The 12,601-nt window shown below is 43.1% G+C and overlaps 2 protein-coding genes across 2 annotated transcripts; one reads left to right on the forward strand and one right to left on the reverse strand.

Annotated features, from left to right (window-relative positions):
• Nucleotides 1–236: 236 nt before the first annotated feature.
• On the forward strand, nt 237–1,838 carry LOC149189656 (galactoside 2-alpha-L-fucosyltransferase-like). The gene has a single exon (XM_089410299.1). It carries the CDS (start codon nt 237–239, stop codon nt 1,836–1,838), a length of 1,602 nt encoding a protein of 533 aa, XP_089266425.1.
• A 2,308-nt stretch (nt 1,839–4,146) lies between these two features.
• On the reverse strand, nt 4,147–9,229 carry LOC149189657 (uncharacterized). The gene is made up of 2 exons (XM_089410300.1): nt 8,108–9,229; nt 4,147–7,596 (listed from the first exon to the last, which is right to left on the reverse strand). The coding sequence occupies exons 1-2, from the start codon at nt 9,227–9,229 to the stop codon at nt 4,147–4,149; spliced, it is 4,572 nt and encodes a 1,523-aa protein (XP_089266426.1).
• Between the last annotated feature and the right edge of the window lie 3,372 nt (nt 9,230–12,601).

A 12,601-nucleotide genomic window follows, 5' to 3' on the forward strand; every position in this document is an offset into this window, starting at 1 on the left:
TCCATGGAATCCCCAGGCCTCGTCGTCTAAACATTTGATCCTTGAACTCTGGCCTCCTCGTCAATGGAATCCCCATTTCTTAAGGCGCACTGTCACAAGTTGAGCAGTGCTATTCTGTCAAAATCATCGGCCTTCACGCGCTTAACACGTTCTGAGATTAGCCCAAGTTAATTATAAGTAAGTCGGTAGATTGAATCAGTGGCGTGGCATCACTGTAATTTCTTTGTTTGTTCAGGATGTCTCTGTTCGTCCTGCTCTCACTTCTGCTACTCGTCTCATCAGTTCTTGATGCAGAGCCGGATTCGAGTTCTACTCAAATGGGGGCCAATTTTCTTTATCGACATACGCTTTCAGATAATGTTCAGACGAAGCTCTCGCATTGTGATTCTTTAGATCAGGGTCCTCAGAGACTGTTATGTGAGCTTCTGGGAGCTCTGGATTCACAGGGGATTAGTAACGATCATGATCAGGGTTCCATTTCTAGAACAGGGGATTCTTTATCTCAGAGAAAGTGCAGGTTCGAATCCGAGGGAGGCCACCAATTGCACCGTTATGCTACACCAGGATCCCCGCAGCTTCAGCAGGTTATTGACCGGTACCTGGCAATGCACAGGCGCTGCACCGCTCTGGAATTCGATAACATCACCAACATCTTTAACAGTGGCGGAGTTCCCCAATGCAAATATCTCGTATGGGGTTCTCTATGGAATGGGCTGGGGAATCGCCTCATATTTATGGTCTCGGCTTTTATTTATGCAATTCTCTCGCAGAGAGTACTGTTGATCGATTACCCTGTTTGGGATCTGCTCTTCTGCGACCCTTTCCAGGGGTTTTCCCCAACTCGAATACCCACTGAGCGCCCCTTGAATTACAGTTTAGGGATTCACTACGATCGTTTAAAGGATGCTGGTTGCGGTTTTGGGAACAGCAAGGAGCCGGACTGTGAGAACACAATAGTCCATATGGAGATTACCCATGTGAGCTACCTTTCGGAGACTGAATTCATGGTATGTCCCTCGGGGATTTCTAGGGCACGGAATGTGCCCTTTATCATAATGAGAAGAAGCAACCAGTACTTTGCCCCGGGTTTCTTCCTCAACCCGGCTCTGGCTCCGGTTCTGGACATTCTGTTCCCAGAAAGGAACCCGTTTCATGTTCTGTCCAAGTATGTCTTTTCTCCCAGCGACCAGGTCTGGAAACACGTCCGCCATTATCTAGACAGTGCCCTCGCCCCTGCCAGCAGAAGGATCGGGGTTCAGATAAGAGAGTTCATCAAGGAAAACTACACCGATGCCTTTGATCCCAACATTTTGCTCTGCATTCAGAGAAAGGCCGGTTTCAGTCCTGTTCGGCTCCGCAGAACCAAGAAGCTGTTTGGCGAGGACTATTTCTCAGTCTATGTGGCCACGCTTGCTCAGGGCCACATAACGAAGATCAACCAGACGCTGCACCTGGTTCGAAACGAAACGGGAAAGAACTTCAGGGTCTCATGGCAGGTAGTGGATGGAAGAGAGGATTTCGATTCTGGGCATCAGCAGGAGGCTCTGATAGACATGTGGGTTCTCAGTCTCAGCGATGTTCTGCTCACCAGTAGAAAATCCACGTTCGGTTATGTGGCTCAAGCATTGGGCGGATTGGTTCCTTATTTCATAAACCCGTCCGAGGACGAGATCTGCGAGACGGGAATAGGGACCGATCCCTGCTATCACCATGCCCCAAACGGACTGGAATGCAGTGTGGACAAATTGTCTGCAAAAGACCTCCTGAATCAGTCCCAGACAGTGAAATACTGCCCAGATATCATGGGCACTGGTTGGCAACTCGCCGCACCATTGTAGTGTTGTTGTTGGCCTTACTGTGGTATGCAGAAAAACAAAATTTTATTTTGTCGTGCCAATAAAAGTGAAGTTTTGTCGCCTAGTTTGATCTTTTGTTTTTACGTTGACGCAATTCATCGAAGGGACTAGCTGAGGCCTCAAATGTTTTACTACACGGACTGTCTTGCAGAGAGAGCTTGTCCGGATTGAGCGTCTTTATGATTCCCAGAACATTCAGGAAGGACAGGGCGAATGTTTCAGATCCGATGAACAGGGGATGAACAACGGCGAGGTTAAATAATTGATTTTGTTTATTCTAGATTTTGAAATATTTTGGAAATTGAATTAATTTAAATTTAAAATCTGAATTTTTTCGAGTGATTTTTTTATTTTATTTTTTTTAATTTGGCATTTCTGGATTGTGATTGTAACATTAAATTAATTATTTCTATGGAATTTGGTTAAATTATGAGATCCAAAGAAGTCAATAAATTATGAAGTGTTTTTTTACATATTTGCGAAAGACTTCTTATTTCAACTTAAGGTGGATGAAGATCTCTTGAATTTTTTTTAATTAACTGTCTAGATTGATTCTCAAGGGAATATGCTTAGCATTAGCTTAGTCTGGATGCTTATCAAAGGTTGTAGTGTGTTACAGACTTTATTAGGTTGCATTGGCTTTTAATAAATTTAACAAATTAGACTCGTGTTGTAGTGTGTTACAAAGTTTGTTAAGTTGCATTGACTTTTAATAAATTTTAAAAATTAGATTAGTGGCTACCCACCCACCAATGTTCTAGGGATTTGAGAGTATGTCAATTCTAATAAGCTCCTCCATGATAAGTTCCTCATTATTATTTATAACATTCATTTATGTATAAGCAAATTTTATTTAGCAAAATGGTCTATTACTTTTAATAAATTTAAAAAATTATATTTATGCCAAGTGGCTCCCTGCCCACCAATTTCTTAAGGATTTGAGATTATTCTAATTCTAATAAGTTCCTAATTATTATTTATAACATTCATTTATATAAGCAAAATTTATTTAACAAAATGGTCCATTTTACAATAAAATGTGTTTAAACTTGACCTATAACTTTTATATATGGTTAATCAAGTAATGTGTGCATTGGTTTAGTAAGATATTCTTCATGTTGCAATAATTTTTTATTGAAACAGTTTTTTTTTTTTTTTTTTTTTTTTTTTTTTTTTTTTGATATTTAAAAATTTTCAGCTATATCAACCACATTAATATTTTTAATGTAGTTATACTAATTATTACATATAATAATAAACCTTAAACATTTTAATTTGATAAAATAATCATAGTTTCTTAAGTTTCATCGATATTTATAATAAATAAACCATTTATTATTATTTTTTTAACTATGTTTTTTTTTTCCGAGGAAAATAGAGTTCGTAATTTCTATTAAAAAGATAATAATAGATATTACATGTTGTAGATGCCGAGGCATATGCTGTAGTGTGGTATGAACCACGATACAAAATGAGCTATAACAGTGTCATCTAAAATGTCCTTAGGTGTATACAGGAGTTGTATGCCACCAATAGTATGGATAGTATCCCAAAAAACCCCATAACGATCACAAAAATATACAGTAATGATGTATTTACATCCACATGTACAGTAGATAACCCGGATATGACTATACTGATATATACAAAAAAAGTGAAACCATGGATCAGCAAAAAAAAACTAGGGAGGGGGGGGATCCCCCATCATCTGGCCGTCAATGTAAGGGCGGTGATAGTATCTGTGCATCCCTTCTGGTGTGAACTCTTCGATCAGCCAGTCTCCTAGAGGGCGATCCGCCGCTTCTTTCGATAGCTGGTCAGCAATCGCATTTCTTTCCCTGTAGATATGAGAAACAGTGATCTGGTCAAAATGTGTTTTTAGAAAAACAATTTCTTCCAAGATATGCTTCAAAGAATATGCATGACAAAAAGTTTTATTGTTTGCCCAATCAATCACTATCTTTGAATCCCCAAAGATTTGTATTTGTCTGCAATGTTTAGTAAGAGCAAAATAGAGGAGATGTCTCAAGGAGATAAGCTCAGCAAAATTGTTTGAGCCAGTCCCCAGTCCCAGTCTCAGATGATAATAATGTGTATCAGATAAGTATAAAACAATCCCCCCTCCACATCCTTGTAGCGGGGCAGCCCCATCGAAGTAGGCCCAAGGCATATCCTTGTTTATATGTTCAGGCTGTATAATTCTTGGGTAGGAGGATTTGTGCTCGAAGGGAATTTCAATGAATGCAGCACATATAGATGCCGAGAGGAGCTGGCAGTTGCCTCTGCGATTCTAAAAAATGATAGCATTCCGTTGTTGCCATATGTGACTCGAAACCACTGCAGGAAGGTTTAAGGCCTTTTCGGAGGCAACCGCAGCCCACCAGTGCGTCCATGCAGTTGGTATATCCTCACCATGCCATACAGTGCTGATGTTAAGAGCCTGCGAAACCTGTTGCCAGATCATCTTTGTAGTCTCACAGTGGAGGAAGAGATGAGGCGTCGATTCCTCTTCTTTGTGGCAGAGAACGCACCAAGAAGGTCCTGATATTGCCCGCTTTTTAAGGGTATCGCCCGTAGGTAGCTTATCTGCAATTATGTTCCACATAAGTAGTCTGCATCTAGGCGGAGCTTGGAGTTGCCAAACAACTTTCCACCAGTTTTTTAGATTGTCAGGTTGCTTAGCATCGACAAGCCTAATGTAGCCCAGCTTTGGTGAATATGTCCCTGTTTTGGCAGGGGCCCAAATAAGTTGATCTTCTGCCTCCTGTAACTTGATGTGCGATTCAGTAAGAGCCCGAATATATCCATGCCACTGGTCTGTCCATTCCTCCGGTAAGTGCCAATGCCCATCCCTGATCCATGCTTGTGAAAATATAGTAGATCGCTCAGGATCCCCAATCTGTGCCAAATATTTGATGCCCCTGTTATTGAGATGTTGAATCAGTCCTTCCGGCAGAATATGAGCGTTCCCCGATCCGGGCCAGGGGTCAAGACCAATGCGAACCTGAGCACCATTACCCACCCGCCAAAGAAGATTATCTCTAATCAGTGGCATAGCTTTAAGTGTGGCTCGCCAGATAGCAGATATACCTTGATGATTCCAAGAAGGTCTGCGAAGCCATTCCGTGATACTGGAGGGCCAAATGTATTTATGATGAACAACATGAGCCCATAAACTGTCCATCTTGGTGAGAGACCAACCCTGCTTTGCAGTAAGAGCTTGAGCAAATTCAGGAAGGGACTTTATACCCCAACCTCCCCATTGTTTTGGCATAGCAATGAGGGACCATCTGGTCCATGCAAAGATCCTCCCCTTTTTGTTGCCATTCCAAAGGAAGCGGGTACATAATTGCTGAATCTTATTTAAGATGCCTTTTGGGATCCAAGTCAGTGACATCCAATATACAGGAGTGGCCTCAAGGACGGTCTTGATCAGTAGAAGTCGACCAGCTTTTGACAGTAGGCGGTGCTGCCATCCAGTGATCCTTTTTTCAATTTTATTTATAAGCCAAGTCCAGTGTGTCACTTTATATCCATCCGGCCTTAATCTGAATCCAAGATATTTGATGCCATCCATCAACTGGCATTCCATGAAGGGAAAAAACTGACCAGCCAACTGTGATTCCTGCTGAGAGCAATGCATCAAGGACCTGGTGGACTTTTGCTGATTTATTTCCATGCCCGTGGCTTTACAAAAAAGGATCAGGACATCATTTAGGGCAGTAATGTCTCGGACACTTCCATTAAGGAATATTAAAATATCATCCACGAACAATAAGTGGGTCAGGGCAAACTGTTCCGTAATTTTGAGGCCACTGATATCACCAGTCCTTCTTGCTTCCGCTATAAGCCTGCTCAGTCCTTCCATAACAATGAGGAAGAGTAGTGGGGATAGAGGACATCCTTGCCTAATCCCCCTGGAGATATTGAAGCGTTCTGAGGCTGCTCCATTGATTAGTATAGCAAAAGAAACCGAAGTAACACAGCCCATAATCCAGTTAATGAGAATATGGGGGAATCCCAAGTGAGTAAGGATCATCTTCAGGTATAGCCAATTTACTTTATCAAAGGCCTTGGCAAGGTCGATTTTTAAGGATATGCCTTTCAGATTCTTCAGCTTTATGGAATGTAAGGCTTCTTGGGCAGTGCCTATAGCCTCTTGTATATGACGGTTCCGGAGGAAAGCAAATTGTTCAGCCGAGATATGCGAGGATAGGACAGGCTTAATGCGGTTAGCAATGATTTTGGCTATAATTTTATAGAGACAGTTACAGAGGGAAATAGGACGAAAGTCATTGAAGGATGAGGGGTCGTCGGATTTAGGAATCAAGGCTATAAAGGTCTGGTTCATCGGTGGGTGGATGTGGCCCGTGATCCTGCTTTCCTCCACCACCGCCAAAAGGTCATCCTTCATCAGTTCATAAAATGCCAGATAGAACTCCACAGGCCATCCATCTGGTCCCGGACTCTTATCCTTCTTAAACCATTTAAGAGTACTTTCTAACTCTTGATCACTGACCGGTTGGCAAAGATCATCAATGTCCTCTGGCCCAACAAATCTCGGGAACTTTCCTGCAAGTCTGATGATCTCTGGAAGGTTTACAATATTTGGGGCCGTATAAAGACCCTTGAAGTGTGTAATTCCCAGTCTAGCCAGCTGTTGATGTGTGGTCGCCCATCCATCAGGTTCCATTGGAAGCTGCCAAATGGTGTTAGAAGCTTTTCTGCCATTAGCTATGTTGTGAAAATATTTTGTATTGTTGTCCCCTGCTTTGAGCCAAATGGCCCGGCTCTTTAGACGCCAGAGTTCCTCCCGCTCATTCAAGATCTTCATTTTTTGCTCAATCAGTTGGCAAAGTTCAGATTTTGCAGCATCAGATTGATAACCTGCTCCCCTTTCATCAGTCAATTGGGCTATTCTATCTTCCCTGTCCTTCAGAATCTGATCATCTCTGCTTCGTTTCAATTTAGCCCAGGATTCAGACAATTTTTTGAGCTTCTTAAGCCTGTCACAGAAGTCCGAAGCTTTCCTCCTATCTCTCAACGGGGGTTGTGATGCCCAGAAGTCCGAGACCATCTTTATGTAATCTGGGTCTTGTAGATGGCCAGCAAAAAATTTAAAGGGGGAACGCGGCTTTTGTGTGTTGCCACTTATCTGAAGGAGGATGGGATGATGATCAGATAGGCCACCATTGCTGACCCATTGTCTGTATAAAGGAAACATCTGAATCAAGGCCTCATGCATCATAAATCTGTCCAGTCTCCTTCCAAGAGCAGCCTCTCCAGTTCGCTGATTGTGCCAGGTAGGGAGTTTCTTGTTCATGGGGATGTCCACAAGGTGATGAGCATCGAGTAGCATGGACATTTGTTCCGCAATAGGATCACCCTGCGACGATTGGCCCCATGTCTCACCAGGTCCCAGCGAGAAGTTAAAATCACCCCCAATGATAGTATTCTGAGTAATATGATCCTCTGATAGGAATTTTTGCCAGTAAGTGAGCCTGTTCTGGTTGGGCCCATAAATATTGATGATTCTAATAGGGGAGCCCAGATCTCCCATAATGATGTCCATACCAAGGAAGCTGCTACCTCCCCAGGCCGAAAGAGGTCTATGTATCCTAGGATTAATGCCAATGAGTAGACCACCAGATCTGCCACTGGCGTCCAGCCCATGTAAGACCCAACCAGGGAGCATAGCAAGTAGACAATTGACAGCCAGTTCAGTAGAGCATAGGGTTTCCTGAAGGAGAATAATATCACATCGGGATTCAAGTATAAGCCGCTTAAGAGCCAAACGTTTTTTAGGGTTGGCTAATCCCCTGCAATTATAGGAGAGACAGATCATGGGGTCACACAGGTCAGGGGCTCATTCGCTCTAAGTGCCCTTTCAATAGTAGTCTGACGACCCAATGCAACATCTGCAACCGCAGATAATTTAGCAGAAGAGATGAGGGATGGTCTTCCACGCTTTTGCTTGCGGTGCCGACCGGGGGAGGACCCCAGGCCTAGGACTTTTGGCCGAGACCGGGACCTCAGAAGATAATGGTGCACTCCAGATTCCAACGGGGAGGGAGGGGAGTCAGGGCCTGCTGGCTCCGGGTTATGGGAAGGGGGAGTGGTCGAGAATGTGGGGGGGGGGGCGGGGCGATGGGACATAGGATGGAAGGGAGGGAGACATTCTCAGCAAGGGAGGTTCTGAATGCAGAGTGCATAATGGAATGCAAATCTTCTGAAAATAAAGGATGACATACAGGAATGGAATTATAACCCGAATGTGAAGATGCTGTTTCCTTCGGCTTTTGAGCGGCTTCAGCAGTCTTTGATCGGGTGCGCGGCGGCTCTGATGAAGACACTGCCAATTTACGGGAGTTCTTTTTCTTTCCACTGTCGCCCGGCTTATTGATAGGAGTCGCCTGTTGAGTCGGACCACCTTCAGTAGTGTTATTGGCTTCTGCATTTTGGTTTACAGGAGGCTGCTGTCTAGGTCCTTTAGAATTCTCCTTTGCCACCCCTGTAACCAATGGGCAGTCCTTATAGAGATGACCAATTTTATGGCATCTGCGACATCGAAAAGGCACGCCTTCGTAATCCAGAATCTGCTTTCGGGTGACATGGTTGTGATACAGATCGATTTTCTCCTCCAGTCCAGGTTTGGTATCCAAGTGTACCAAAATTCGAGCCATAGATCTATTCCCCGTCTTCTCATATGAACGATCATGTTCCAAGTACGTGCCGAGAGTGTCCCCAATCCGTTTGAAAGCATATGGGCTCCAGAATTGCCATGGCAGGCCAGGCAGACGCACCCAGATGGGGCCTGCCCCCAGTTGTTCACGTTCAGGGTCAAATAAGGGATCCCAGCGCTTGAGCATAACAGGCATAAGTTCAATATGCCAAAATTGGGTAAGAATCCACTGGGCATACTCGGGGCAGCAGAAATGCAAGGCGAACCATCCTCTGGTGAGAACCATGACCTCCGGTACTTCCTTTAGTAATGGTCCCCAAATCTCTTCTACCCACATCTTGAGTCTCTCCGCCGTATAAGTGCGTCCTCGAACCCGACCAACCAGAACCTTGCGAGCAGCATCCATAATATCAGGCAGCGGAGCTTCAGGCCCGAAATTAACCCTGAAACCAGAGTCAATAGCTCGTAAGCACCTTCCTTTCGTAACCTTCTCCGAGCGCTTGCCAGAAAGGGACTCCCTGAGAAGTTTGCGACACGGGTCCGTGGAGCTATGTTGTGCTGAGCCCGCCGAACGCGCTGGTATCGGCGGCGTGAAACAACCAGATCGAATAGGAGAGCGTGGAGCCGAGGAGCCGGTACCCTGCAGTAAAGGGCCGGAGGAGGGGAGGGGCATTCGTTGGCCCAGCGGCATAAATGAGACCGAGGGGGAATGAGAGCTAGAAGGAGGGGGTGGCGGCGGGGGCGGAGGTAAGGGGGGCGATAATGCTGTTGAAAAGGAGCGTCCAGTGATGGCGACGCTTGAAAGCAAGAACCCAGTATCTGAAGAGTCGCCGGGGAAAGGGGCGGACATTCGAGTGGTGCGGCGTCCGGGAGAGGATATACTGGCGATTTATCTTTCCCTTTTAGCGACTGGTGCGGAGGCCGTGAAGAAGTGCCGGTCATATACCCAAGCGCAACGCTCCTCGGAATCATCGGCTGACTGATGGTATGTGCCCATATTTCTTGGTTCGGCATGGGGTCCTCCCCATAATCTACAATATCCTCTTCAACCATGATAACTGTCGGTGAAAGCGCCTGTGAAGGGTTCGAACCGGGACCGTCGGGGACAAGTAACGGAGGTCAGCGCCAGATAGTGCCAAACGGGGAGGGGACCTCGGGGGAGAAAAACAAAACAAGCCAAAAACCAAATCCCAGCTCCGCGAGAATCGGTAACACTGTCGATTGACAGGTGGTCAGCCCTGACCATATTCAGTGGCCCCAGGAGTGAGGTCCCGAAGAGCCCAGGTGCCTGTCACCATAGTTGGCGGAAAACCCTGTAACAAAACCTGTGTATGCCCTAGCTAGGGTTCCGCCATCGCCCTTCCAACTGTGTTAAAAAACACTAGGGTGACTATTTGGCAGACAAATCTTAAACTACTGATAGGAAAAACCTCCCTAGAATTGGAGACCAATTCTAGAAACAAAACGTTTAACTATGTTAAATTTCACACTAAATTATTTATTTATTTTAAATTTAGAATATTTCCATTGTTTATTTAAATTTAAATTTATATATTTAAAAATATATATATAATATCAAAATTTTAGTCAAATACAACTATAATTTTAAATAAAAAATTTATAAGCTTATAAAAAAAATGAGATTTTCTATTATTATTATTAAAAATGAACTTGTCTTTCACATTAATCACAATCTCATCATCAATATGGATCACAAAATTCTAAGAGTTGATCCTTGGTCTCCCTTAGATTAGTCCAAGTAATTTCCAATTCACCATGTGGTTAAAAAAATATGGATCACAAAAGTCTAAGATCTAGCATTATTATTAAAGTTAGAAGTTTCTATTAATAAAAATGCTAGACATACAAAACTAGTATTTCTCACTAACAACATCATTGCTAACTATCTTAAGAGATATCACAAAATTATTTGAAGATAAGACCAAATAGTTAGAAAGTCTAACCTGAGACCTATTATTTATAAATCCTGAGTTTTCCCAAAGGGAAACTAGGCATTTCAAATTTAACATAGTGACCATTCACATATATACAAATTTTCCAAGTTTATGCAAAGATCCTAACATTTCTGTCAGCGAAGGTTGTCTATGAATTGACTTGACTTAGGAAACGTAAAACATAAGCATTAATGCTAGCATAAACTAGACCTACTTGAAAGTCGTGACTGTTAGTGTGTCCTTGATCCGGGTTCCTTCAGCTACCAGAATCATCCAACTTTGACTTCTATGATATTGTTAGAATTGCATTTAAAAGAGCATAAATGAACATATATGCATGTTGTAAAGAAGAGGGAACATGAAAAAAATTAGTAACATAAAACACGATATGTTGATAACGGAGTTCACCCAATGTGGGCTACGTCTCCGAGCCCAATGTCAAGATGGTGGAGTTCGCTTCATATAATGCTGGAAATGATAATGATGAACATGGACAACACTTTTTCATAGCAAGGTCATATGCCCTCAAACAAGACTAGCTTGTCTCTCCATGAGACATTCCGCTTACTAGAATTCTCACTCAAGAAGGCTTCCTCTCAAGATGAAAACTTAACATGATCTCACACAATGTGCTAATGAGTATCCATTCAACATTGTCATATAGGGATCTCAACAAAAATACACAGCATGACAAGCTAACTACATCTCACATAATGTGGCAAAAGCGATCTCGCAACATAACATCAAACATGGATCTCAAATCATAATACATCATCTTAGCAATTATGAAGAAAAACATGACATCACTGATTCATGTACGTTCACTTCTGAAGTTGGCTGAAAAATGGAAGGCTCAGCTGCAAAATTTGACTACACCAATGAATTTTTGTCATCGAAAGGTGTAAAATCGACTATCCCTTTGTCATATTCCGACACCGTCAAAATCTGGGCCTATAAGAATCTTTTAGATTCCCCATGATTCTCCAAAGATTCCCTTCTCTGGGCTGACTGGAGATTTGCAACTCAAATCACTAATTTGATCTCGCCATCATGATCCTTGCGATATTCTAAGACTTTTGAGTATAAAGTTGGTTGCATTCTAACTCTGGCAAATTTCAACCTCCAAGGAATCTAGAAGATTCCCTCAAGATTCTTCAAAGATTTTTCTCTGCCAGGAATTTGGAATCTACCACTTAGATGGTGATTTAGATTTCTCAATTGTGTTCCCTATGAAATTCTGGTTAAAATGACTATAAACTTCATATCATTATGAAAAATGAAAATTTACCTCCCTGGTAATCTCAAAGATTCCTCACAACATCAAAAGATTATTTGCAAAGATTCCTGTAGAATATTCTCATCTAGGAATCCATGCCACATGATTCCGGCTTCATGGTTCCGCATCACAGTTCCACCTCTACCATCAAAACTCTGTTTGGTCGCTCTCGTTTCGTCGTGCCCTCCTCCGCTGAGCAATGGAATGGGGTTTAAGTAGTAGATGGGCAGTGAAATTTACAAAGCATCCACCCAGGGCGTGTTGGTTAAGGTAGAAAAATGGAGGCGAAGAGGTCTGGGGATCAAACCCTGCCCCTCCCCAACTTGGCGCGCAGTTTTGTTTGAATGGAAAACGGTTGCGTTAATCGGCGTAGCATGGTTGTATTGTTTTGTTGGAACATCTAGTGTATATATATTATAAATGGTGGGCGATTATGCTATTGTTTGTTTTGTGATTTGGTTGTGCCGCCTGTGGAGAGGGTTGGCCACATGGCCAGGCAGGTTCGATTCCCGCCGACACATTTAATTAGTGCCATATGTGGCATGCCTTCGGGCTTTGTAGTTCCATCGGGGTTGGGCGGGGTCCACCACGGGTGGCTCGCCCACCCCAATCAATATATATTTTATGCCATATATATATTATAGTTGGACAGGTTTGCGGGGGTGGCAGCCCATACCCCTGTTAATATTATTTTTGTTTTGATAACAACCATTGGTTGTTTTCAAATTTTTTCAAAAATAAGGGACATTGGGTAATTTAAAGAGGCAACAATTTTTCCTATTCTAGTGGTCAGATTTCGGTGATCGTTGCCGTTGCAATTTGGCCAAGTCAA

This window comes from Pinus tabuliformis, chromosome 3_1 (assembly GCF_031772625.1).
Source record: "Pinus tabuliformis cultivar Carrire ecotype Pingquan chromosome 3_1, CPIR1, whole genome shotgun sequence".
Classification (NCBI taxonomy): Eukaryota; Viridiplantae; Streptophyta; class Pinopsida; order Pinales; family Pinaceae; genus Pinus; species Pinus tabuliformis.

What these genes read in the sequence shown, in the direction of transcription:
- LOC149189656 (XM_089410299.1), top strand. Translation starts at nt 237, where the DNA reads ATGTCTCTGTTCGTCCTGCTCTCACTTCTGCTACTCGTCTCATCAGTT.
- LOC149189657 (XM_089410300.1), bottom strand. Translation starts at nt 9,229, where the DNA reads ATGCCGCTGGGCCAACGAATGCCCCTCCCCTCCTCCGGCCCTTTACTG. An exon ending in CGGGTTATAATTCCATTCCT is followed by an intron (nt 7,597 to 8,107) that starts GTATGTCATCCT and finishes ATTCTCCTTCAG; the next exon opens with GAAACCCTATGCTCTACTGA.